At 50.2% G+C, this 25,231-nt stretch overlaps 1 protein-coding gene across 4 annotated transcripts in view; it reads left to right on the top strand.

Annotated features, from left to right (window-relative positions):
* Positions 1-24,578, top strand: part of ADAM11 (ADAM metallopeptidase domain 11) — a 36,333-nt gene extending 11,755 nt beyond the window's left edge. Inside the window, exons 3-27 of one of the 4 annotated variants that reach the window (XM_020997735.1) lie at positions 7,337-7,413; positions 7,784-7,850; positions 10,590-10,675; positions 10,812-10,869; positions 11,392-11,455; positions 11,551-11,618; positions 12,531-12,605; positions 12,779-12,850; positions 13,994-14,160; positions 15,413-15,497; positions 15,650-15,740; positions 16,138-16,189; positions 16,671-16,770; positions 17,129-17,200; positions 17,316-17,408; positions 17,882-17,962; positions 18,144-18,194; positions 18,378-18,441; positions 19,100-19,199; positions 19,574-19,693; positions 19,868-20,036; positions 20,188-20,302; positions 21,030-21,120; positions 21,372-21,389; positions 22,263-24,578. In XM_020997735.1, the coding sequence (XP_020853394.1) occupies positions 7,337-7,413; positions 7,784-7,850; positions 10,590-10,675; positions 10,812-10,869; positions 11,392-11,455; positions 11,551-11,618; positions 12,531-12,605; positions 12,779-12,850; positions 13,994-14,160; positions 15,413-15,497; positions 15,650-15,740; positions 16,138-16,189; positions 16,671-16,770; positions 17,129-17,200; positions 17,316-17,408; positions 17,882-17,962; positions 18,144-18,194; positions 18,378-18,441; positions 19,100-19,199; positions 19,574-19,693; positions 19,868-20,036; positions 20,188-20,302; positions 21,030-21,120; positions 21,372-21,389; positions 22,263-22,278 (2,052 nt within the window). In that variant the 3' untranslated portion in view covers positions 22,279-24,578. Of the gene's footprint in view, positions 1-7,336; positions 7,414-7,783; positions 7,851-10,589; positions 10,676-10,811; positions 10,870-11,391; positions 11,456-11,550; positions 11,619-12,530; positions 12,606-12,778; positions 12,851-13,993; positions 14,161-15,412; positions 15,498-15,649; positions 15,741-16,137; positions 16,190-16,670; positions 16,771-17,128; positions 17,201-17,315; positions 17,409-17,881; positions 17,963-18,143; positions 18,195-18,377; positions 18,442-19,099; positions 19,200-19,573; positions 19,694-19,867; positions 20,037-20,187; positions 20,303-21,029; positions 21,121-21,371 lie in introns of those variants that run through there. The other 3 variants (XM_020997736.1, XM_020997734.1, XM_020997738.1) reach the window with 3 other exon arrangements.
* Positions 24,579-25,231: the final 653 nt, after the last annotated feature.

The raw sequence follows: 25,231 nt of genomic DNA, 5'->3' as shown, positions 1-25,231 counted from the left end.
TTTCGAGGATTAAGGACCTAATGGATTGTCGGGAAGTGGAGGTAGCAAGTATAGACCACACCTTCGAGAATTTGGCAGTGAATGGAAGGAAAGAAACAGGATGAGAGCATTTGGATCGAGTGAAGGTTTGTCAGGGCAAAGAGAAGGGTTTTTGCTTAAAGGTACAGGGGAAGAAGGACAATATGTACAAGAAAGAGGATAATTGAAAAGGCAAGGTCCTGGAGAAGGTGGGAGGGAATAGGATGAAGTTGTTTTTGTTGTTATTGTTGTTATTTGTCCTTCGTTCTCGAGGAGGACCAATGACATACATAGGCTGCCGAGAGAGAGGCACTGTGGTATCATGGAAAGAATGAGAGATTTAGAATCAGAGAACCTGAATTCAAATCCTGCCTCAAACACTTTCTAGCACTGGGCAAATCACTTAATTGCTCTAGTCTTCATTTTCCTCATCTGTAAAATGAGGGTAATAATAGCATTAATCTATGTTGTGAGGATAAAACGAGATATGTTTTGAGGACCCAGGTTCAGATGGTGATTTTGCTACTTAGCAAGTCACTTCACATCTGTCAGTCTTAGTCCCCTCATTTGTAAAATGAGGTAATTGGATTAGATAAACTTTAAAAAATTAGTATTTGATTTTTTCTCAGTTTTTAAAACTTTGAGTTCCTAATTTAGATAAGTTTTAAGTCCCCCATCTATGACCCTCCACACAGCGAGACATCAGATTCGTCTGCTGAGAATAATGAAGGTGGGTCTGGGAGATCTGTCCCTTGCATTTTCTTAGGTTTTTTTTTTTCCCAAGCAAGAGAAGGCTCATTGGCTGGGTGGACGTGGTATAACTGGAAATGACTGATTATTATTATTATTTTGGGGGGGGGGCTAGGCAATGGGGTTAAGTGACTTGCCCAGGGTCACACAGCTAGTGAGTGAGATGTGTCTGATGCCGGATTTGAACTCAGGTCCTCCTGAATCCAGGGCCAGTGCTTTATCCACTGTGCCACCTAGCTGCTCCCATGACTGATTATTTTTAAAGGCATCAATAAAACATGAATTTTTTAAGTTTCAAAAATGTTATTGATGTCTTTTGTTTTTATATCACCTTCATTTGTGACTATTATGACTTCTTCCTTCTCTCTCACTCCCCTCCTCTCCATCTATCCATTATAGAACCGAATAAAAAGAGCGAGCAATTCGGCAGAACTAACCAATACAGCAGCTGAGCCTGATGGCCTAGTGAGTGTTCTGTATCCATAGGCCCCCACTTCTGCATCCCCCACCAGCCACACTTGGTCATTATAATTACATAACCTTCACTTCTGCTTTATATTGATTTTTTTAAAAATCAAAGATAAGCTGGTGGAGAGGGCAAAAAGATGGCTAGATGGCACCAAAAACCCTAGTAGAAACTAGATAGCAAGAATTTGGCATGGGCCAAGTCTGCACACTGCTGTGACCTTGCCTAAGCAATGCTCCATGACCTGGGAGTAGGAATGGAGACAGCAGATGGTGGGGATGACTCAGGCCTGGGCAAAGCACAGGTTCAGTGGGAGTGGGAAAGCTGAGGAAGTTGTGGGCATACAAGGTGACCCTGAGTTTGCAATCTTAGAGGTGCCGTCGGTCATAGGATAAGGTCTAGGGGGTATGGGTGGCTGATGGTGGAATAGAGATGGAAGGCAAAGAACTTGGAGTTTGGGGTGCCCAATGGGTTGTCACCACTGATGCTGAAATAGTAAAAATGATGGCAGGAGGCCAGCTGGAGAAAAAACCTGAACCAGGTTTTCAAGGGATGTGAGACCTGGATTTCAGTAGGTGACAGGAGTGAATGTGGAATTACTGATGTAGTCTGAGAGCATGATGAATGAGCCTAGTGGAGTAATGGCCTGGGACCAAGGATCAGACTGACCTTCCTCCTTTTCTTCCACTGATTTGGAAGAGGGAAGTGAGAGATGAGGAATCATCAGGGGAAAGGCAAGGATTCACATAGAGTCCACAGACCCTTTGGATGGATTTCAGAGGGGGTCCACGAACCTGGATGGAAATATATTTCAATATAATGATTTTCTTTTCTAGTCCTGTGTATCTTATTTTATGGATTTAAAATCATTATTCTGAAGAAGGATCCATAGGTTTCACCAGACTGTCAGGAGGGGTGTTTGGCACAAAAAAGGTTAAGAATCCCTGCCTTAAAGTGAGGAGGGAAGGAAAACATTGAAAGAGATAAAGGAGATTATACCCCACTGAGTTACATGGAGGTTCCTCAGAGCTCAGTGGAAGGGGTCAGTGGGGATACCTTCTGGGGAGAGGTGGGACTGAGCTAGATTAGATTATTTTGGGGAGCTGACAGTGGGGTCGGGTTTCCTCCAGAGGTATGGAGGGGAGGATGGGGATGACCACAGATTAGGAGGCTTATGTTGGTGGTGCAGGAGAGTGTAGGTTAGGCAGCACTGGATAGGCAGTCTGGCTCTCTGAAGAAGTTAGGAAATAGGAGGAGGAGAGTTAGGTACACACAGGTAGCAAATCCCATCCTTGGAATCTGAATGGAGCGGTGGCGATGAGTAGAAGCTGTCATAGTCAAAGGAGAGATCCCATTCCAAGCAGGAGCCACATTTTGACTCCCTCCTATCCTAGGGAGTAGGACCTGAGTCTTCTAAGGAGCCAGGCAACCTTGTAGGTTATAGTTGGGTTAACGTAAATATAGTTTTATTTCTCTTTTTCCTTGTCAGTGATTCCATCTGTATCCTAACCCCCTCTGAGGGACTGAGTCTCATCTGACTGGGGGCTCCCTGAGGACGGGGTCTGGGTCTCCTCCTTCCTCTGGCTCTCTCTCTATCCCAGACCCTCTCCACAAGGGATGTTCCAAACACAATAGGGACAGATGGATTGACTGATTCCCCTGAAAGTGTGGGAGGTTCAGTCAGAGCTACAGAGCTTTGCCATCAGAACTTTTTCAGAATCTACCAGCAATATCCCCATCTCTCCTTTCTCATCTCCCCTCCCTCCAGCATGCCAGCACAACAGCTCAGGAAACTAACTGGGCAACAGCCATATAGCCTTAGAATATCGGTGTTGGAAAGGACATTAGAGATATTCTAGTCCAGACATCTCATTTTACAGGAGGAGGAAACCAGAGCCCAAAGAAGGGAAAGTGGCTTGCTCAAGGTTACATAACCAGTGTGTGGCAGAAGGGGATTCGAACCCAGGTCCTTAGATTCCCAGTCCTGTCTTATTCATTTTTATCACATCTCTGAAAGTGATGGGGGAAAAAGGAGGAAGCCAGACTTTTTCCAGAGGGAGAAGCTGAGCCCCTTAGAGATGGAAAGACTAGTTCTTGGGAGTAGATCAGAGAAGGGAACTCCCCAGCGGTCTCGGACACAGGCACTCCTGAGAATGGGGGGTAGGTGGAGGGGTTTTGGGGAGAGGGTGAGTTTGAGTTATTCTGACCAACAGAAGGAAGCAGGATTGTAAGGAAAGCAGGACAGAGGAAGGTAGAAGTGACTCCTTGTCCTTAATTATATCCCTGATGGAGGCTATGGGGACTCAGAAATGGAACCCACATCCTTGGCCAGCTCAGGGATGGAGGACAATGAGGTATGAAGTCTTTGCTTCTTGGGGATCAAAGAAGTTGCTTACCCCTTTCTTAAGCTCTTCACAGAGCCCCTCTAGGACCCCAAGCCTCTGACACCCCACCTTCCTGCCATGCTGCTTTGCTCACCCTCCAACACCCAGCCTGGCAGTCCAACCGCTCTTTCCACCCCCTTCTCACTCCCTGCTCTTATTGGTGAGAATTCACCATGTCTATGCACCTCCAGACCCACCATAATGGCCTCAGGCCATCTCTGTGTCATGCTGCTCATCCCCATTCCCTTGTGTTTTGGAAACCAAAAGCATGTCAAGAATACCCTTCCTGGAAAGAAGTCAGTCACTCACCCAATGTCTCCATTCAACACCTCTGTGACTATCTGGCCCTCTATGTGTGGTTTTCCTTCACTGGAATGTAAATTTTTTGAGGGAAGGGATCTTGCTTCTTGTATTTGAATCCCCAGCATTTAGCAAGGTGCCTGGTATGAAGTGCTTAATACATTTTTCATTCATTCATTCATTCATTCATTCATTCATTCATTCATTCATTCATTCATTCATTCACCACTCACCCTCAGCAAGCTAATTGGAATCATTTAGAGTGCCCTCCCCTCATTCTGCTTTCTCCTCTTCAACACTGACATCAACAAAGGCTGTGAGGGAAGACATCTCCTGGCTGATGTGGAGAGGAACTAGAAAGCTGGACTTTTGGGTCCAAGACAGCCTCGCTCTGTGATCATGATGGACAAACCTGAGTGTCGCTAGAGCTCTGTTCTCAGCATCATGAGGTTTAGCAACAGAAGGGACTTTAGTCGGAGAGTGCATGGGATGTGTGTGTGTGTGTGTGTGTGTGTGTGTTGTGTGTGTGTATATATATATATATATGTATGTGTGTTGGGAGATAAAGTGAATCATAACTAATCTTCATAGTATTTGGAGAGGGTATTGAGGGAATACAAGTTAAAGGAAGTGAAAGTTGAGATTTTTTGATAAGACCTTGGTTGTTCTGCTTTCCAGGTATATATACAAACACACACACACACACACATACATATAAGTATATGTATATGTGTATGTGTGTATACATACATACATACATACATATATATATAGGTACCTGAATATGCCTTTTTGACTCCTGTCTCCTTTCTGGGCCTCAGTTTCCTCATCTGTAAAATGAGAGGACTAGATAAGGTTCTTCTAATGTTCCTTCCTTTTCTTTAAATCTTTGATCCTGTGATCTTCTTCCCCCATTACACCCTAAACTTGGAGTCTCATGTCCTGGGTTATTTAGGATGGCTGTTGGGTAGGCCTCTCAGATTGAACCCCGAGCAGGGATGGGCTGAGCTGGGAGTCCCACTTTGAAGCCCACACCAAGTTGCATGTTCTGATTTGGTCTGCAGGTTCAGGGTTCAGAGGGCCCACTTCATCCTGAAAGTTAGCCCTCTCCACTGTCTCTGAGACCTTGCCTTCCATCTTGCTTCTGTGAGTGTGGAGGTGCAACATTGCCTTCTCAGAGAGACACATTGTAGGGGAAGAGGTTAGATCCAGGTCCAAAAGGCATTGGATGGAGGGTGAAGATGAAACCCCAGAATTTCAGCTCCCAGTCTCAGGGTTTTGGCTCACCACCATTTTGTTGAAATCCCATAGATAAACCCTTTTATGTTCCTACTTTCTCTTCCTTTCTTCTCTCACCCTGCCCCTTCTCTGCCTTTCCTCTCCTCTCCCCACCCTACCACTCCAGGAAAATAATCAGCAGGTTCAGCGGTCTCTGACTCCAGGGTCTCCACCTTCCCAATCTTTCTCAGTCAACAAGAGCCCAAGCCTAGGAGGGTGGCCATCCTGCAGAGGCCTGGTGGGTTGCCATGGCAACCCAGAGCCTCCCGGCCCCACCGCAAGGGCCCCTCTGAAAAATTTATCAGGAAAACTTCCCTCTTTAAAAATTAACATCAGAATTGAAATATTAAAGACAAGCTTCTTCAGGCAGGAGTGGGGAGAGGGGAACTGAATGCTAAATTTGGGTGTGGAGGGGGTGCTGTATCTTTAGCAAGATAACTCCTTCTCCCCTTTTCTTTCCCTAGCATCTCATCTCATCCCACTGTTTCCCAGGGATACTACCACCCCTTCCCCCACATCTTCCTTCCTGAGATTGTAGCCCCAAAGATGTATTCCTGTTATACTCGGCCAGAGGACCTCAAAGCACTGTATGTGGGAGACAGAGGTGGAGATTGAAGGCTGGCCTCCTAACTATAAATTGAGGCCTAAGTTGGGGGGGGGAGGTGAGACCCAAGGGGTCTCTAGTGGTAAAAAGAACAAAACCCCAGATTTCTTGTTCCCAACCACAGGGCCTTGTCTCATTATCATTTTGCAGAAGTTCCAAACATAAGTCCCCCCCATACATACCTCAGTTGGGTTTTCCTTTATACTCTCACCTGTACCATTTCAAGAGCTCTTTGCTAGTCTCACTCTCCCCCCACCCATAGTTTAGTGACTGAGAGTAGGGAGGCCACATTCCTACATCCATTTATCAGTTTTGCCTGTCTTGGTGGAAGGCAATTTGTACCTCTTTGCACCATGGAGCCATAAGTCACAGACAGGTTTCTGGGTGCTTTGAGATCTTCCTTGGAGCTCTTCAGTTGGGGTTGGGGTAGGCAGATCCACACCAACTTTGTTTCTAGGTCCTGAGCTTGCACTATTTCCTTGTCCTTTCCTAGGGGCTCCTTTCCCCTTCTGTCCCAACAGTCCCCTTGGGTCATTGACTCTTCACCCATACTCATTATCCCTGGAACCCAGGTCCTCATAATAACCTGGACTGTGAGACTGCTGACCCTGCATGGAGCCATTCGAAGCGGCTCTCTTTACTGGCCCAGACTATGGGAGCTTTGGGCGATCAGCCTGCACCCTGAGGAAAGTGGGGAGAGTGTGCCCTCGGACACTTCTTCAGGGAGTGCTTATGTCAGGGCATCTCTGGTGCCCAGGCCTTAGGGGAGAGTGGTGCCAAGCACTCAAACTGGCAGAAGCCTGCCAGCAGATTGCAGCTGCCTCTCCCCCTGCCCCTGGAGGCGTCTGTGGCTTGAGGCCCAGGCTGCTGCGGGGGTTGGCTCTTCCATTCTTCCCCCTCCTTCCCGCCTCTCTACTCTACTCCTCAACCCAAAATGAGGCCTTAAATAGGAAGAACGGAGAGGGGGCTCCCCACATCTCCCAGGTTGAAAGGAAAACAACTTTCCTCCGTGGACTGAGCACCACCAGTTCCCCTCCATCCCCTGCCCCATGCACATGATACCGAGTCGTTGAGCCCAGGGTTGCACCTGTCCCCTTCTCCATCACCAAGTTACCCCACCCTCATCTCACACTTGGTGATGGCGGATGGTGCCCTCCTTTCCTAGCCTGGTCCCCTGCCCAAAGTCTCAGTTCTTCAATCCCTCTTCTTTTAAAGGGATTGCTCCATTTCTGTTGCCCTGCTATTCCCTGTTCTTCCATCCCCTGTTCTTTCACGCTCAGATCTCCCCCTCCTTAGCCCCCTCCCATCCACATGTCCTTCTACCACCTTCAGTTACTCTTATCCCAAACTTAGATTTTCCTTGCCCAGGATCCCAAGTCTCCCTCTATATAGGTCTGCCCTTCAAAAGGGCCTATCCCCAGCTTTGTCCTACATCCAAATTCTCCCTCCGTCCCTCTCAGGTGGTCCCATCCCCAGGTCTCCCCCAGCTTCCCCCTGGCTCAGTCTGGGGCTAACTCCTGCACTCTGCCTTCTCAGCCTGTCCACCTGGCCCAGGTGAGCTTCCTCATCCCTGCCTTTGGTTTGAACTTCACTTTGGACCTGGAGCTGAACCAGTGAGTGAGTGTGTGTGTGTGTGTGTGTGTGTGTGTGTGTGTGTGTGTGTGTGTGTGTGTGCACGCGTCAGGGGGTGGGAGGGAGTCGGGATGAGTTCTAGGCAAGGATCCTGGAAAAAAAGACAGGAGGCTAGAGCTGGGGGATGGGGTGGAAGGATGGGCTTGGGGGCGGGGAAAGGGGGCTGGATGAGAGAAGAGTGGGGAGATGGCCAGTGGGCTGAAGGAGGGGACAGAGTGGGTGGGTGTCTGTGGGTTTGGGAGAGGGATCTGCTCTGCTGGGACCAAAGGAGAAGGTAAAGATTAACTGAACTCCTCACCCATCACTTCCTCTGTCCTGCTCCCACCTTGCTACCTCTTGGTCTGGCTTCAGTCACCTCCTGGCTTCACATTATGTGGAACGACACTTCAGCAGAGATGGGACCACCCAGCACCACACAGTGAGTGGACATGAATGGGAAGAGGTGGGGCTGGTGGGGTAGAAGTTCCGGGAATATAAAAGGTGGGTTGGGAAGAGGAAGGAAGGTCAGAAAGGAGGAGACATGAAGGTAAATGAGGTCATTGAGATACTCCAATTTCTGGCATTTGTTAGTTCTCCTCATCTTTATCTGCCCTTCCTCTCCTCTCCCCCCATCCCCAATTACTTCAAAAGCTCCCTGTAAATATTGGGCTTGGAGTCAAGAGACCTGGTTTTGAATTCCAGATCTGCTACTTACTAGCTATGTGACCTTGGGCAAGTCACTGTGGGCCTCAGGCTCCTCATCTGAAAAAGGAGGAGGTGAACCAGATGACCTCTGAGGTCCCTTGCATCTCTAAATCTATAATCCAATGCCTTCTCTGTGCCTTAATTTCCTTATGTGTAAAATTATACACACACTAAGAAGAGATTGTGGTTAGGAATGAGTTTTGCAAACCTTTAGAGTGTTTTAGAAATGTGAGTTATATGGACTGTGCTGAGAAGGTGGGGAGAAGAAAGATGGCAGGGAAAGAGGGTACGTTCTTTGGGGATCCTAGGAACCCGGGCTTTCTGGCTCCTCATTCTTTGGATCACAGGTCTGTCAAAGTCTGGGATTAGCATGTTGTGTGAGGGGAGGGAGAGGCAACAGTGGAGAAGCATGGGATTTGAATCCTGACTACTACTTACTGCCTGTGTGACCTTGAACAAGTCACTTCTCATCACTCCAGGCCTCAGTTTCCTTATCTGTAAAATGGGGAGATTCACTAGAAGATCTCTAAGGTCCCTACCAGTTCTAAATCCATAGCCCTGTGATCCTATGAGCAGGATGAGGCATCAGGAAGGGTAGAGGAAGGAAGGTCCCATCATCCTTCTGGACTTTAAATATAGCTATAGCTCTGTCTCCACATCTGGAGTGGCCCTATGACTCTGTTGGTGATGGGAGCTGGTTATAGTAATTGAAGAAACATCCTCAGTTCACTTCCTGTCCCTTATCATCAGCCATCTTTTGCCAAGTCCCACTAGGACTTTATGGCTGTCCTCAGGAATACCTGGACTCTGTCCTCCCACCTCAGTTGCCAAAGGGGCCTGGGCAGAGATGAATGAGTTTCTATAAATAACCCACTCCTCTCTTCTCCTTAGGCAGTTTCAATAACTGGGGCAGAAGTAATTTCCCATGAAGTGAAAGGATTGGGGGGAAGGGGAGAGCTGGAGACAGGAGGAGCTACGGGGGGGGGGGTTCAACCCACTGCCAATGAGCCAGGAATGGGCTACAGCCTGGAGAAGCCCCTTTATAGAATCACAGCATTTGAGAGATATAAGGAATCTCAATGACCATCTAGTCCATGGTATCAAAATGCAAACAGAAACAGCTTCATATTGACTTAGAAAACCACAAATTAACATTATCAATGTTTTATTGTATTTTTATTTATTTTTGTTAAACATTTCCCAATTGCATTTTAATCTGGTTTGGAAGGCCCTCAAATTGGACAAATCCAGTCTTGTCCAATGCATGCACAGAGGCAATCCCCTCTATAACATACCCCAACCAGTGGTCTTCCAGAGTCATCCTTGATTGACACTCAGATGGAAGAGACAGAATCCCAGCATTCTCTCCCCTTACATAGCTGTCACTCTAGTCCAGGCCCTTATCGCTTCTTTCCTGAACTATTATAATAGCCTCCTAATCATCTGCTAGTCTTCCTACCTCCATTCCCTCCTCTCGCAGCCCAAATCACATCACTGTCCTGCTCAGAAATCTTCAGTAGCTCCCTATTGCCCTAGGATAAAATATAAATTAAACTCCTTAACCTGGCATTTGAGATCCTTCACAGTTTGATTCTAGACTATATTTTTGTCACCTTACCTTGTAGCCTGGTTACCTGTGTTCTATCTCTCTTATTATATCTTTTTTGTGTGTGTGTGTGTGTGAGGCAATTGGGTTTAAGTGACTTGCTCAGGGTCACACAACTAGTAAGTGTCAAGTGGCTGAAGTCGAATTTGAACTCAGGTCCTCCTGACTCCAAGGCGCCACTAGCTGCCCTCTCTTATTATATCTTAAACCCCTCAAGGACAGGGACTGGCATTTTTCATCTTTGTATGTCCAGTTCTAGATTGTGCCTTGAATGTAGTAGGAACTTAATAAATGCTTGTTAGGTTAATCTGAAAGACCCTTAGGCCATCTGATGAAGTCTAGGTACCCCTTCTCAGAATAATCTTCCTAAATGCCCAAAGTAAAATACAAAGGCATACAAAGGAAACCAATTCAACTGAAATATAATTATCAAAATATTCACTAAAAAAGGGACATAAGGAGGCACTGTGTGACTCTGGGCAAGTTACTTAACCTTGACTGCCTCCAAAAAAAAAATATTCATTAAAATAAGTTTACAGACCCCAGGCTAAGAACTCTTGATCTAGTCTAATCTTCCCATTTTACAGGCAGGTGGGGGCCAGAGATGACAGATAACTTGTTGGAGGACACAGTGAGTTAGCAAAGCAGAGGTCTGAGCTTAGGTCTCCTTTCTCAAAGCCAGGGCTTTGGGCCACAGAAGTGCCTGTGCTGAGCCACCAAAGGGATGTGGCTGGACTATAGGGATCCTTGTAGCAGCCACCTTATTCATCCCGATGGCCCTGTGAGGTGATGCCAGGAGAGGGGAGCCCAAAGGAGGCAGGCAGAGCAAAGACATAACTAACCCCCCTGGCTCTGTGGTTATTTCAGGGGGCTGGGGACCATTGTTATTACCAAGGAAAGCTTCGGGATAACACAGAGTCCTTTGCTGCCATCTCTACCTGTCAAGGACTGCAGTAAGTATTGGTGCCTCAGGGCACAGTTGGGGAACCCTTCAGATTCCGTTTGACCACTTCCCCATTCCCTGGGACAAGCTGTGGGCAGGTGAGGAGGTGGGGGGATGGTGGGAACTAATCCTTTCTCCTCTTACAGTGGAGTCTTCTCTGATGGAAATTTCACTTACACCCTTGAGCCCCAAGAAGCACCCCAGGTAAGGCAATGTCATCCAGTAATTCCCTCCTACCCCCAGGCACCCGCCTTTTGAGGTCTCAGCTCTACTTACTCTTCCCATAAATACTAGGGACTACCATTCTTCCCCTGGAGGGGCAAGCTAGCCTTTTCTACCCCACCCCATCCTCCAATAATGCAGCTCTTTCTTTTCCTTCCTTTTCCTTCCTGTCACCCCAGTCACAGTCAGGTAACCTCAGCTACAGCATTCCTGCCTGTCCCCCCAGTAACCTCAGACCTGACTCCAATGTCCTTACCTCCCTCCCTCCCACCCCCATCTCCTGGTACCTGTCCCCCAAGGTCCTGACCTCGGAACCTGAGGAGCCAGTAGATTGGATCTGACATACTGACATGGGAGCCTTGGCTGTTCACCTCTGGGTGGGGTTAAGGGCAAGGGAAGAGGGAAATACCAGAAGCTCCCCTTCGGGCTTCCTCTGCTAGTCCGCCTCTGTTTCCCTGGAGTAAGAGGGTCCAGAGTGGGCTGACTCCTCCCTCCTCACTGCAGGGGCCTCTCCCCCACCTCATTCATCGGACCTCTCTTCTCCCAGTCCCTGGATGCAGGGAACCAGGTGAGGCAGAGGGAGTGAGGGGGAAAGTGGGGGGGGTGAGGGGAAGGGAGGGAGGGGATCTGGGTTGGACCTCTACCTGCCCTCCCTCCCCTCAGGTTGTTTGTTTGCTGCTCCTTCACTTCCTGTTCCACCGGCCCTGCCCAGGCTGAGAAGGAAAAGGCAGGTATGGGGCCCATGGAAACCTCAGGCTGCAGAATCCTCAGGTTTCAGACTCAGGCAGGAGGAGCCTGCAGCCTCGGGGATCCTGACAAGCATGGCCTGGGGCCTCCGACTTTATATGGGGGAGCGGGTACCCGTCCCATTTCGCATGGCAGCCACAACCTGCCCATTCCTGGGCCCGTAGCCTCCCCAGCTTCCCTGCCCACCCATCTGCATGAGTTTGCACCTGCCCACAGGTGTACTCCCACTGTAAATGAGATCATTAAATGCTTTGCAGGCCAAAAGCATGACCTAAGGATCTGCTATGTTGCATCCAGCATGCAGAATATCAGGCATAAAGCAGACGGGTTCAGAAAGATGCACGAAGGGGCAAAATAAACCAAGCCATTAGGATGGGATGGGGAGGAAGAGGGTGCCATATGATATTCTTGCCTTGAACTCAGAATGAGCTAGCTCCCTCTCGTGCTGTGTTCCTCCCAAGAAATTCTAATCCCCCAGTCCAGGAAAGCGAATGCAAGGCCTGTGGGAGTCTAGAATAGGCATTCTTAATCCTTGTGTATCAGGGACCCCACTGGCAGTCTGGGGAAATTTATGAACCCTTTCTTGGAATAATGTTTTAAATGCAGAAAATCAAATATATAGAATTATAAAGGAAACCAAAGATTACTTTTAAAAAAAATAGCTAGAGTTATTTTCACATCTAAGTTCACGGACTTCTTAGGTTCCATGGACCCCAGGTTAAGAATCCCTTCTCTACAATCTGTAGTTCCCAATTTACCATCTGTAAGTTTCCCAGCTGGCTGGAGGCCCTAGGTTCTTTGGGACTTAGAGCTTCCAGTGACCTGGGCTCAGCTCTCAGGGAGGGAGGACTACAGCTGCCTTCTCACCTGCCTCTTACCCCCGACCACACCCCCAGGTCCGGCGTGGCCACTCCACCGTCCACAGTGAGACCAAATATGTGGAACTCATTGTCATCAATGACCACCAGCTGGTGAGTTTCTTGGGTCGGAGGCAGCGATTAGGGTGGGCTCCAGGTATGCAAGGAAAGGCGAGGGCTGGGGAGGGCTGAGAAGATGCTGCCCTCTTCTGGACATTCTCCCTCCCCCAATCTCTCCTACCTGTTCCTCTCTCTCTCTTTCTCTCTCTCTCCTTTCTTGCTGTCAGTTTGAGCAGCTTCGTCAGTCTGTCGTCCTTACCAGCAACTTCGCCAAGTCTGTGGTGAACCTGGCTGATGTGGTAAGCAGTCCCTGTCCCCACCCCTGACGTGATGCTCTCCTTCCTCCCAGCCCCGCAACCTGCAGCTTCTCCCCTTCACTCCAGACAGGACCCTATCTCTGCATCACGGAACACTAAGCTGGACATAAGGATGCCTGCAGGTCACATGTTGCCTTAGAAAACCACATATTAGTATTATCTGTTTTACCATATTTTTATTTATTTTGCTAACTATTTCCCAATTCTATTTTAATCTGGTTCTGGTGTACTTGGGAGTGTTGCAGGGTATAATGGGGCCTTGTGTTTGACACCCTTCTCCCAGTCAGCCTCTAGTCCTATCCATGGCACCCTTTGACTCCCTGTCTAGCTCCCTTATCACTACCCAGGGTTATGAGTGAAATAATAGTAAATGCTTATGTAGCACTTTAAGGATTGTAAAGTTCTTTGCATGTTACCTCATTTGATCCTTACAACAACCCCATTTTACAGATGAGGAAACTAAGGCTGAGAGCAGTTAAATGACTTGCCTAGGGTCACATGGCCTAGAAGCACCTGAGGCAGGATTTTATCTCGGGTTTTCCTGACACCAAGGCCTGTGTACTCCATGCTTTACACCACCCAGGCTCCTAGAGTGAACAAGGACTGAGATTGTCTAGGGGCTGTGGTCTCTGGAGTGACTTCAGAGTTTTTGCCCTAATTTCAGTCTCTCTCAGCCAGCCATATCACTCCTTGCTCCAAATGGAACAGAGGAGTAGGACTTATCTCCCACTTTACAGAGGAGAAAACAGACCCAGACTACATAAAGAAGCTGGAGCTTTGAAGGCTCAGCTAGGTCTCTGGCCCTTGCTGCAGCCCTACTCCCTTGGCCTTTTCCTGGCCTGCTACCCTTTTGGCTTGCCCCAGGATAATAATAATAATGATGATGATGATGATGATGATGATAATTAGCATTCGTAGAGCTTTAAGGTTTGCAAATATGATCTCATTTTATCCATACAACAAAATTATCCCCATTTTACAGATGAGGAAACCAAGGTAGAGAGAGGTTGTGACTTACCCAGGGTCACACAGCTAGTGTCTGGGACAAGATTAGAATTCAGGTCTTCCTGATTACAGATCCACCCACTGGGCCACCTAAACCATTCTTTTCTTCTCCCTCCCCAGCTGTACAAGGATCAGCTTAACACTCGAATTGTGCTGGTTGCTATGGAAACATGGGCGGCCGGTGACAAGATCCAGGTACAGGATGACCCTCTAGAGACCTTGGCTCGACTTATGGTCTACCGGCGGGAGGGACTACCTGAGCCCAGTGATGCCACACACCTCTTCTCGTGAGATTCCTTGCCCCACCCCATTGACCCCCCCTTCCTTTCCTGGTGAGAATTCTTCCCTCTCTCCAGACCCTAGAGGGGTCCCCTAGACTCCCAGAACCTCCTGGGAACAATGAGACAGGCCAGTCTATCCCAGACTCACATGGTACCCCCTGTCTCCTAGGTTCCCTTCAGTTATCCCCACTGAACTCCTGGGTTCCCTCTCAATAACCCCTGAAGATAGCAAGCCTCCTAGCAGCTCCAGGAAATAAGCTGATCTGCCAGAGGGGCCAGGAGCCAAGAATGAGACCTGGGAGTGGGAAGAATGCAAAGGGAAAAGGAGTAGCTTCTCTCAGGCTTAGCTTGATGGTGCCATCCCCCATGGCTCTGATTTGTATTCTGCTCCTACCTTTATCTCTGTCCAAAATGTGGAATCTTTGTAACCCCACCCAGTCCTTCTCTAGAAAAGCCCTCTCCCTCTCTTCCTTTTGGTGTCCTCTCCCCAGCATCTTTGGTCAGAGATTTCCCTGTCAGCTGGGAGCTAAATCCTTGTTCACCTTCTGAGTGACACCTGCTCCATCACACTGGCGGTCTCTGATGCTCCCCTGTTTCTTTTTTTCCCCTTTTTGGTGGCCCTTTCCCTTCCAGGCGTTCAGTGCTCTCATGTTTCCTGATCCTTGGAGAGAAAAAAATGTGATAAACTATTTCACACTAAGGCGTTAACATCTAGAATCCTGGAATCTTAAAATCTTTTTGTTTTTTGGGGTTTTTTTGGTTAGGCAGTTGGGGTTAAGTGACTTACCCCAGGGTCACACAGCTAGTAAGTGTCAAGTCTTTGGTCTGAGGCCGGATTTGAACTCAGGTCTTCCTGACTTCAGGGCTGGTGCTGTATCCACTGTGCCACCTCGCTGCCACTTAGCTGCCCCCTGGAATCTTAAAATCTTTAGAGCTGGAAGGAACCTCAGAGATCAACTAGTTCATTTTGCAGCTGTGGGAATTGAGTGCCAGAGAAGGAAAGTGATTTCTACAAAGTCACACAGTGAGTTAGCTGTGGTAGAAGTGGCATCCCTCCTAGGGATGTTTGCATTTTAAACCGTCCATAGAACGAGGCTTGGCCAACTCCAGAAATGACCCAGAAATGATGGAATTGCAGGCATTGACGGGGAAAGACGTGTACATAGAGGACCTTCCCACTCTCTTAAGTCACCCCATGGCTACTTACTTGACAGACCAAAGCACTTACATCATATCTCCCTCCATCATTCTTCCCCAGGGGCAGGACCTTCCAGAATGCCAGAAGTGGCACTGCCTACGTTGGGGGCATCTGCTCCCAATCTAGGGGAGGCGGCGTCAATGAGGTAAGAGGCTATGGGGCTTGGGCAGGGACCAAGGATTGGTAGAGGAAGAAACAGTTAACAGTTAACAGGTCAGGAAGATTCTGGAGGCAGGCGGGGGCTTCTCTTGTTGTGGGGTTTGGGTTTGATCTCTGTCTCTCCATCACTCCTTCCAGTATGGCACTGTGGCATATGTGGCAGTGACATTGGCACAGACCCTGGGACAGAATCTGGGCATGATGTGGAACAAACATCGAAGTTCAGCAGGTAACCCCTTAAAGTCTTTTGAACCTTCCTTCCTGGACATCCTGTCCCTGACTGAGTCTCCAGCTCATGGAAATGATAGGAGAAGGGGGTGCTTTCCATCACATACCTATATACCAATAGGATTTAGAGCTGGAAGGGGCCTTCTACCCCACCCCTCTCATTTTACAAAGGAGGAAGCAGAGGCCCAGAGAGGTCATGTTCTTTACCCAAGGTCACACAGCTTTTAAGTAGCAGAATTAAAACCTAGGAGCCTTTTTTTTCCCACCACACTGCCCCTGGTCTCTGTGGTGGAAGAAGGCAGGCAGCTTAGGGGATGGGGTGGGAGAGGTGTAGGGGAGAGTCCTAGGCTACTAAGGGCAGGGACTTCTCTCAGAGCGTGCCCTGGATCTTCCTGCAGGCGAGTGCAAATGTCCAGATACCTGGCAGGGTTGTATGATGGAAGACACAGGGTGAGCTCTCTTTTTTATTGGGGGGGGAGGAAAGGTGGGGCCAGAGGAGGGGCACAAGATCCAGGTAGCTCCAGAAACAAGGCTGGGCTAGAAAGACCTGCAGCTGGACTGATGGCTTTGGGTGTGAGGTGGGGAGGGGGGGCTCTCCTGGAGCTCTGCCCAAATAGAATCTCCCTGCTCCAGAAGTCCCAGGAGCTCACTGACATGCAGTTCCCAGTGATGGCCACCAGATATTTCCCCAGGCCTGATTTAGACTAGAGCACACCTCTTTTCACTGTTACCTGGTCCCTATCCCCTGGTCCTGAGGAGAGGTCAGCTCCCGCCATGCCCCATGGTAGACCAGGTCTGGCTCCTGTGCTGCTAGGGAAGGTCAGCTTCCACCACACCTCATGGGGGTGGCCCTTGGGGAGGCAGGGACTGGGGGGCGGGGTGGGAACAGTCAGGGATACAGGCTGGACTTGAGCGCCCTCCTGCCCTTCAGGCATTACCTGCCCCAAAAGTTCTCGCGCTGTAGCGTGGAGGAATACAGCCAGTTTCTGCAGGAGGGAGGCGGCAGCTGCCTTTTCAACAAGCCCCTCAAGGTAGCTAAGCACGGCCCCTCCCACTCCAACCCTCTCCCCCATCTGCCCGCACCCAAATTGTAATGTCAACTCTGAAAGGGACCCTTGAAGCCCTGTGGCCCCACTTCCCCTTCTGTTGTAAAGGAGGAGCCCCCTCTCCACGCTCCTGCCCCAGGGGAGGTAGGTGGTGGGGCTAAGGCGTGGACAGGCCTCGGATTTGGGGCCCAGGGAACCCGTCCCTCTCGCGCCCCCCCCCCAGCTGGCACAGTGGTAGCCTAGGGAGCAGGGAGGCTACGCCCTTCACCCTTCGAGGGTGTTAGGGAGGGAGGGCAGGAGAGGGGTCCTGCTCTTCCCTCCCTGCAATCGCACCCTTCCGCAGCTGCTGGATCCCCCGGAGTGCGGAAACGGCTTCGTGGAGGCCGGGGAGGAGTGTGACTGCGGCTCGATACAGGTGAGGGTGCAGGCGGGGCAGCCAGGGAGAGGTTGGGCGCTGGCCGGGGTTTGAGCCCGGCGCTTGCTCGCCTCCTCTTCCCTTTCCTCCCCTCCTCTTCCCTCTCCTCTCCCAGGAGTGCAGCCGAGCCGGCGGGAACTGCTGCAAGAAATGCACGCTGACCCACGACGCCATGTGCAGCGATGGGCTGTGCTGTCGGGGGTGCAAGGTGAGGTGCAGCTGGGCCTCCGCGCTGTCCTGGGCTTAGAGGTTGCGTGTGGGCGGCCCTGGGGCGGGGCGAAAACTGAGAGTATGAAGTGGGAGGTTCTAGGGCGGAGCCTGGAGGGGGCGGGACCTGGCCCAGGAGGTGAAATGAGGGCGATCCTAGGGAAGGGCCGCATGGGGGCGGGGCCAAGAGCGGGCGAGGAGTAGCCATTGGAGCCCGGGAGAATGAATGGGGGCGGTCCTAGGGCGGTGCCTGGCTCGTGCAATAAGGAAGGCTGGGAGAATGAATGGAGGCAGTCCTCGGGTGAGCGGGGCCAGAGCCTAGGAAGGAGCGATTCATTGATTGCATGCTCTGAGAATGAATGGGCGCAGGGCTGAGAGGGGTGGGTGGTGGGACGATTTAGGGCTGGGCCTGTGCCTTTGGGAGGGAACAGGGAAGGGTTTCCTTAGTGTCTCCTCCTCCTGCCTCCTTCCTAGTACGAGCCAAGGGGAGTGTCCTGCCGAGAAGCTGTAAATGAATGTGACATAGCAGAGACCTGTACAGGGGACTCCAGCCAGGTCGGTCTAATGCTCCGGAGGGACTGCGCTGTCCTCCCATGTAATCTTAGCCCAACCTTCCCACACCCCACTGCTGGGACGGGAAGAGGGGTACAACGCATCCCTGACCTCAATTATTTCCAGTCCTCTCTCATTGGAAAGTTGGGGTCGGGCACCCAAACACTCACCTTTGTTTCTGCAGTGTCCCCCTAACCTGCACAAGCTGGATGGTTACTACTGTGAGCAGGAACAGGTAATGAATGACAAGGGGAGATCTTGGGAGGGGGCTTTTCATTATTCCCACCTTCCTCCCCAGTGCCATCCCTGGAAAAGTCTCAGGTTCAGTGCTATCTCTGTCTTTTTCTGTCTCTGCCTGTCTGTATCTCTGTGTCCCTATTTCTGGCCCTCTGTGTCTGTCTGTCTCTCTTTCTCTCAGGGTCGCTGCTATGGAGGACGCTGCAAAACCAGGGACAAGCAGTGCCGGGCACTCTGGGGCCACAGTGAGTCCTATGCATGCCACCACCCCAGCCCCAATCTCATTTCATGAATACAGACAAAAGCACAGCATGTGTTATGTAGTAGGAAGAGTTCTGGTTAGAAGTCAGGAAACCCGGGTTCTAATTTTTGACAAACCTTGGGTAAACCCTCCCCAGGCCTATCTGCAAAATGGTGGTGGTAGCCTCTAAAACTGTGTGTTGGACTAAATGGCCTCTATAATCCTAAGGTCTCATCCAACATTTACACATTATGGGTCTCTGGTTGTGGGGCCAACAAGGTGTGATTGAGGGTGTAGAAGGGGAATGTCTGGGTGAATGTCCATCTCACCTGGAGCCCTTCCTGAGGTCCCAGGGGCTCAAAGACCTAGTTGCATGTGCACATAGAGAGATGATCTACAACACAAGTTTTTAACCTAGGGTCCATGAACTTGGGGTTTTATTTTTTTAATATCTGTATTTCAAAGTAATTAGTTTCCTTGGTAATCCATCATATTTTGCTGTATACATTTTTTAAAACATTCTTCTAAGAAGGTCCATAGGCTTCAGCAGATTGCCAGGGGGGTCCATGACACAAAAGAAGTTAATTCCCAATTGTCAACCCTTTGAGGAAGGGCAGCAGTGCAGAGAGCTCGAGGCAAGCCGGGTGTTTTGTCTCCTGCAGATGCTGCTGACCGCTACTGCTATGAGCGACTGAACGTGGAAGGGACAGAACGAGGAAACTGTGGGCGGAAGGGCTCTGGCTGGGTCCAGTGTAGTAAGCAGTGAGTGGGTCCCCTTCCATGAGAAAGCCCTGGCCCTGGGCTCTTTGGTGAGGGAGACAGTTGGCTCTGGGCCGCCTCAAGAATTTTCTATTTAGGGCAAAGGCCCTGAGGTAAGAAAGAAGGAGAAACCAAGGCAAAAGAAGCTGAGAAGGAGGGAGAGATGGTGAGGAGCTATGAGGGGTACCTATCAGCCTCTACCTCCTGAATCCTCAGTTTCTTCATCTTTTCAGAATTATAGTTAGGATCAGGGTCATGGTTTGGGTTTCTGATGAGCCAGGGTTGGAGCTGAACTTGTCTGGAGGTGTTTCAGATCAGGAACCAATCATCAGAGTTAGAGTGTACTCATCTTTATTCTCTCCCCACCTCCCCACTAGGGATGTGCTCTGTGGATTTCTTCTTTGTGTTAATATTTCTGGTGGGCCTCGGCTAGGGGACCTAGGTGGGGACATCAGCAGCATCACCTTCTATCACCAGGGCAGGGAGCTTGATTGCAGGTACCCTGAGCCCTATCTCTTTATCTTATCAGCTGGGGGGGGATTAGAGGGGGGAGAAGGAAAAAACTAAGTGGGAGGGAGAGGCTGAGGGAACAAGGTTTTGATTGAGGGACAAAAAAATGGGGAAGTGAATGGAAGTCAGAGACTGAAGCAGAAGCTGCCTTTCCCTTTCAGGGGGGGCCATGTGGAACTAGCAGATGGCTCAGACCTGAGCTATGTGGAGGACGGCACTCCCTGTGGCCCCAACATGCTCTGCCTGGATCACCATTGCCTCCCGGCCTCAGCCTTCAACTTCAGCAGCTGCCCTGGCAGTGTGGGCCGCAGGATCTGCTCTGACCATGGGGTTGGTACTGGCCTTTCCAAGCCCAAACACTGGTCCTTCCATGAAATGGGTCAAAGCCAGTCTGTCTAGGGAGGGTGGGAAGAGGGATGAGGACAGGAAGGGGAGATGGTGACATCACACCTCACACAAAGGCCTTTCCTCTCCCTCCCAGGTTTGTAGCAATGAGGGGAAATGCATTTGTCAGCCAGACTGGACAGGCAAAGACTGCAGTGTCTACAACCCAATGCCCACATCTCCACCCACAGAAGAGACTGAGAGATACAAGGGTGAGCTTTGGGGATCTAGGAGTTGGAGTGAGAACTCCATCTTTCTTTTTTTTTAAGTTAAATTACATTTTTTCAGATATATTTCTCCTGCCTTCCCCTTGCCCCTCCCTCATTAACAACCACCCCCATAAGAAACATTCATAATCAAGCAAAACAAATTATCTCCTTGGCTATATCCAAAACATGTTTCTCATTCTGCACTCCATCACCTGTCAGGAGGTGGGTAGCATATTTCATCGTGTGTTTTCTGGAATTATGGCTATTCGTCGGATTGGTCAAAGTTCCTAAGTCTTTCAGAGTTCTTGTCTTTGCCGAGTTATTGTGTTCTTCTCACTTCACTCTGCATCAGTTCCTACAAGTTTTCCAAGGTCTTTCTGAAATCATCTCCATTGTTTCTTATGGCATAATTTCTTATAGTATATTCTATTACGTTCATTCAACGTAATTTGTTCAGCCATTCCCTAATTGATGGGCACCCCCCCACACACTTTTAGTTCTTTTGCCAGCTCAAAAACAGCTTCTATAAATATTTGAGTACTTGTGGGCCTTTTTCCTTTTCTTCTGATCTCTTTGGGATGTAGTTCTCAGCCGACATCTTTTTAATCATTCTTCACCTCTGTATTTTTGTGATTCCCCTCCTTCCTTCATCTGTTGATTCTTGTAGACGCGTTCTTTCTCCATTCTTTCTCTGCTCACTTCTAACCGAGGTCAAATTCCCTTTCACCAGGTCCCAGCGGCACCAATATCATCATCGGCTCCATCGCAGGGGCAGTGCTGGTTGCAGCCATCGTCCTGGGTGGCACTGGCTGGGGATTTAAGTAAGAGCTGCCCTTCCTCTCCCAGCTGATTTTACTGACCCAGGGGTGGTGGGGTCACCGTGTGGCTCCCACAGTGTAGGACTGCCTGGCCTCTGATGACCCTGGGCCAGCATTTGGGGAGAGGGAAGGGAACGCTGGTCCTGATGGGGCTAATCGAAGGCTGGCACAAGGAAGTACGTCCCTAAATGGACTCTGTCTCTCTGTCTCTGTCTCTCCTGTCTCCCTTTCCCCTCCCTTCTTCACTCCTGAAGAAACATCCGCCGAGGAAGGTATGACCCGACTCAGCAGGGGACAGTGTGATGACATCTCCACTTCCATTCCACCCGTATCTGCATCCGTCTTCGTCTCCATCTCCATCATCAGCTACCATCCTGATTTCTCCATTGGGCACAGACCTGAGCTCACTACTTGCCCCCTAGTTCCCTTTGTAGGGAGTCAGGCGCTAGGTTGGAGAGTGACAGGCACCAGTGCCCTCTATCATTCCAGCCTGCCTGCCTTGGATCCAGCCTGGCTATTGGCTTATCCACCTGCTTACTCATTGAAAGGGTCACTTTATTGGACCATCCTTTTCCACCACCAGCTCTCCACAGCCCCCACTACAGACCGAGGTCCCTAAAATATCCACTGGGTCTCCTCAGCCTCTGTCCTTCAGCAATAAATACCCACAGCACCAGTCCCCTGGGGATGGGGGAACACAGGCCCCACAATCCACCTGTCTCCCCATCCCGTCTGTTCATTTCTTCCATATTGTCTACTGTCTGACCTCCCCTGCTCCTCCTCCCTTCTAACCTTTCATGTGTTCTGTGACTTTCCCTTCACCCTCTATAGATTGTCATGGTGACAGACAGGTCGTACTTAGAGAGCAGATGTTCAGACATCTAGGGTGGTGGGTGGGGGAATCCGCTTCTCTGTGAGGGCCTTTGCGGGAAGAAGGCCCTAAATCCTATTTGCTTTAGCACCCTTCTTCACTTCACCATCTTGGGGGGGTGGGGTGGCTAGGGAGGGATTCTAAGCCGAGAGTCCCGCTTTCCCCCTGCTCGCCGGTCAGCTGTCTGGGTGTTTCTGTGCTCAGCTGGACTGAAGCCCGTCCCCTCTGTATGATGGTTCCCCTCACCCTCTCTGGTCCCTTGTTTCTCTTCCAGGTCAGGTGGGGCCTAAGCTCCTCTCCACCCCCTGCCTGGCGCTCACACTCACCACCTGGAAGGGGAAAGGACACACCTGCCCTCAATCCACCAACAGAGGAGCCATGCCATGTGGAAGTCTTCCTGGGGCCCGGCAATCAGACAGGTCCCCAAAAGAACATCTTGGTGGGATGGGTCCCTGGGATGGAAGGGCTGTGGCCCCAGCCCCTGCACTACCACTGAGAGTGAGTGGGGCTGGAGTGTTCGTCCTGCCCCCCTCCTCCACCTCATGCCCAGCTTTGCCTTGTGTGCACTCACCCCCTCCCCACGTGAATGTAGCTTCCATTATCACTGACTGTGCCCAGGCTGAGACCACAGGCCCGAGGGCATCAGTGAGGGAGGGGGACAGCCACCAGCTGACACTGCACTTTGGCCCTGGGGGCACCTTGGCTGACCCTGCCTGCAAGACTGGTTCAGTCAACAAAATGCCAGGTCCCAGGGCCTCCACACCCAGCCTTCCAGGGGTTCGGGGGATAACTGCTCTTTGCCCCATGCTCTGGCTTCCTCACTCTCCCAGTCAGAGCCTGGAGGTGGCTTAAGATGTCTGATTTTTTTTATTGAGACCTAAATAATGAATGTAACCACAAGGTTGGCAGGGACCAGGGTAGCTTTTAAGGGCATTCTGGTATTAAGGGGGAGAAGGAAGAGAAAAAAAGACATAGGGATTCCTCCTTCCCTTTGATGGGGTCAAAGTCATAACTACAGAACATACATTTTCCTCAAATCTAAGGCGGAGTTTGGGGAGCAGTCCTTACTTCTATCTATCCCCAGTCCAAACTGGAGCTCCCCAACCCAAAAAAACACAGGACAGGGCCTGAGTGTTGAATTTAAACCAAAGCTGCCTGCTTCTGTGGCGATGACCCCAGAATGTCAGCTAGGGCCAGGGACTGGACTGGCAATCCCAGGGAGGCATATGTCATGAGCTATTCCCTTATGGGCGGTTCTGGGACTAACTCAGGGTTTGAGTGCCCACTGGGGTGACCTTAGATGTTGTAGGCAGGCGAACCTCTTCCCTGGCCGTGGGGACTGGGTTCGAGGCATCCTGTGATTGGTGCTATGGTGGGTATCAGAATAATGGGGAAGGAAAGCACAGGTCCCCATAGCAATCTGCAATCCCAAGACAGGACTTCAAGACTCCATCTTCCCAGACACTCAACTTATACTCCCCTTCCTCCTTCCGCCCTGAACCCAAGGCCTGAGCAGTGTTTACATATGTTTTTGCTGCTGCCTCTCCACCCCCACCCTTTGAACCCAAAATGGGAGGCATCTCTCCATCTGGGGGGAGAGAAACCACCCATGGTTGGCTCTCCCCAGACAGTCACCCTGCCTCTGGGCTTCCTTTATGAACTTTGACCTGGAGCCGAAGAAACAAAACGAAGGGGGTGAGGGAACCTGTCCTCTCCCTCTCTCCTGGTTTAAATCTGTCTGGCCCGGGATGTGTGAGAAGGGAGACAAAAAGGCCTATGCTTCCCTTCTCCACAACCAACACCACTCCTTCCTGATGAAAGCTGCAGTTTTCAGCCCTTTCCACGTCTTCTATTAAGTCCAGGCTCCCTCAACTGGGGCAACTCTGGGGAGGAATCAGAGGGGGGTGGGCTGCATCCCCCTTCCCTCCCCAAACCTCACCTCAGGTGCTAGCTGGGGGGACCTGGGGCTGCTACATTTTGATTCCTTCTAAGTAGCTGTGGGAACGGTGGTGGCACCTGGCTGCAGTAACTGGTATGGCAGGGCCCTAGATGCTCCTAAGTTCTAGTTGGCTCTGCCCAAGGCAAGGTGTCTATGGGTGGGAACCCACTGACAAGCCCTGCGCTAAGCACACCTGCCCTGCTGCCTGGAGAAGTAAAAGCAGGTCTAGTGATGCCTTATGGAGTTCCCCTGGTGGGATTGTGTGCACATTTGTGTTGGCTTTGCCCCTCTGCACAAATGTAGCTCTGGGTGTGCCAGTGTGTGAGTGTGTGTGTGATTGGCTGTGTGCATGCACGTGTGCACTTGCACACTCGTGTGTATGGTGTCTATATGTGCCCACACTGGTTGGGGGAAGGGAGACAGAATGTCTACCACCTTTGTGTGACCAGTAAGCCTGATGCTCTCAGCCATCGGCATCCTCTCGCCCTGCTGCCTGCCCCCGTGGTCCCCCAGGCTGGGGCAGAAGCTGTAGATTCCCTGAGAGTGATGCCGTCTTCATGAAGCATTCTGTAAATACACCATTATGGGGGGAAGGGGAAGAGAGGGAAATAAAGATCACATCCTGGGGCTTCCATGGAGCTCACACTCACACTCTTGGTCTTGTTATTGACTTTGGCTCTTGATGTGATTTCTCAGCCTCTGTTCTTTCTTTCTTTTTTTTTTTTTTTTTTGGCAATTGGTGTTAAGTGACTTGCCCAGGATCACACAGCCAGTGTCAAGTGTTTGGTCTGAGGTCAGATTTGAACTCAGGTCCTCCTGACTTTAGGGCCGGTGCTCTATCCATTGCACCACCTAGCTGCCCCTTCTCAGCCTCTCTTGCTCATTGACTCTAGGTACCACGGTTATTCTTCCCCTCCAGTCCACTTCCAACGTGCTAGAGTTTATGAGCCTAGGGTGGGGACATGGATTCTCTCCTGGGAAGGGAGCTCATTTTTCATTTCATCGAGAAGGGAACAGGCACAAAGAAGGTGGATCAGATCTAGCCAAGAGAATCCTTCTTGTTCTTCACTGTCAAAAGTCTTCCTTGACTCATAGAAAACCCAACTCTTCTTCTCCCCAGCCCAGACTTTGGTAAGACACTCTTAAAGAGTCTATCTCATCTTAGAATTCATTTACACCTCAAGAGGGCAAAGGTGGATCCAGATCAGTTATCCCTTCCACACTGTGACTTTCTCCATCAAGGTTTCCATATATCACAGGTTGGCATAAGAAATTAAATGAGAATTTGGCGGGGGGGAGTTTTG

The sequence above is a fragment of the Phascolarctos cinereus genome, unplaced genomic scaffold (assembly GCF_003287225.1).
Source record: "Phascolarctos cinereus isolate Bilbo 61053 unplaced genomic scaffold, phaCin_HiC Scaffold_5;HRSCAF=322, whole genome shotgun sequence".
Taxonomy (NCBI): domain Eukaryota; kingdom Metazoa; phylum Chordata; class Mammalia; order Diprotodontia; family Phascolarctidae; genus Phascolarctos; species Phascolarctos cinereus.
This window is presented reverse-complemented; position numbering and strand designations above follow the sequence as displayed.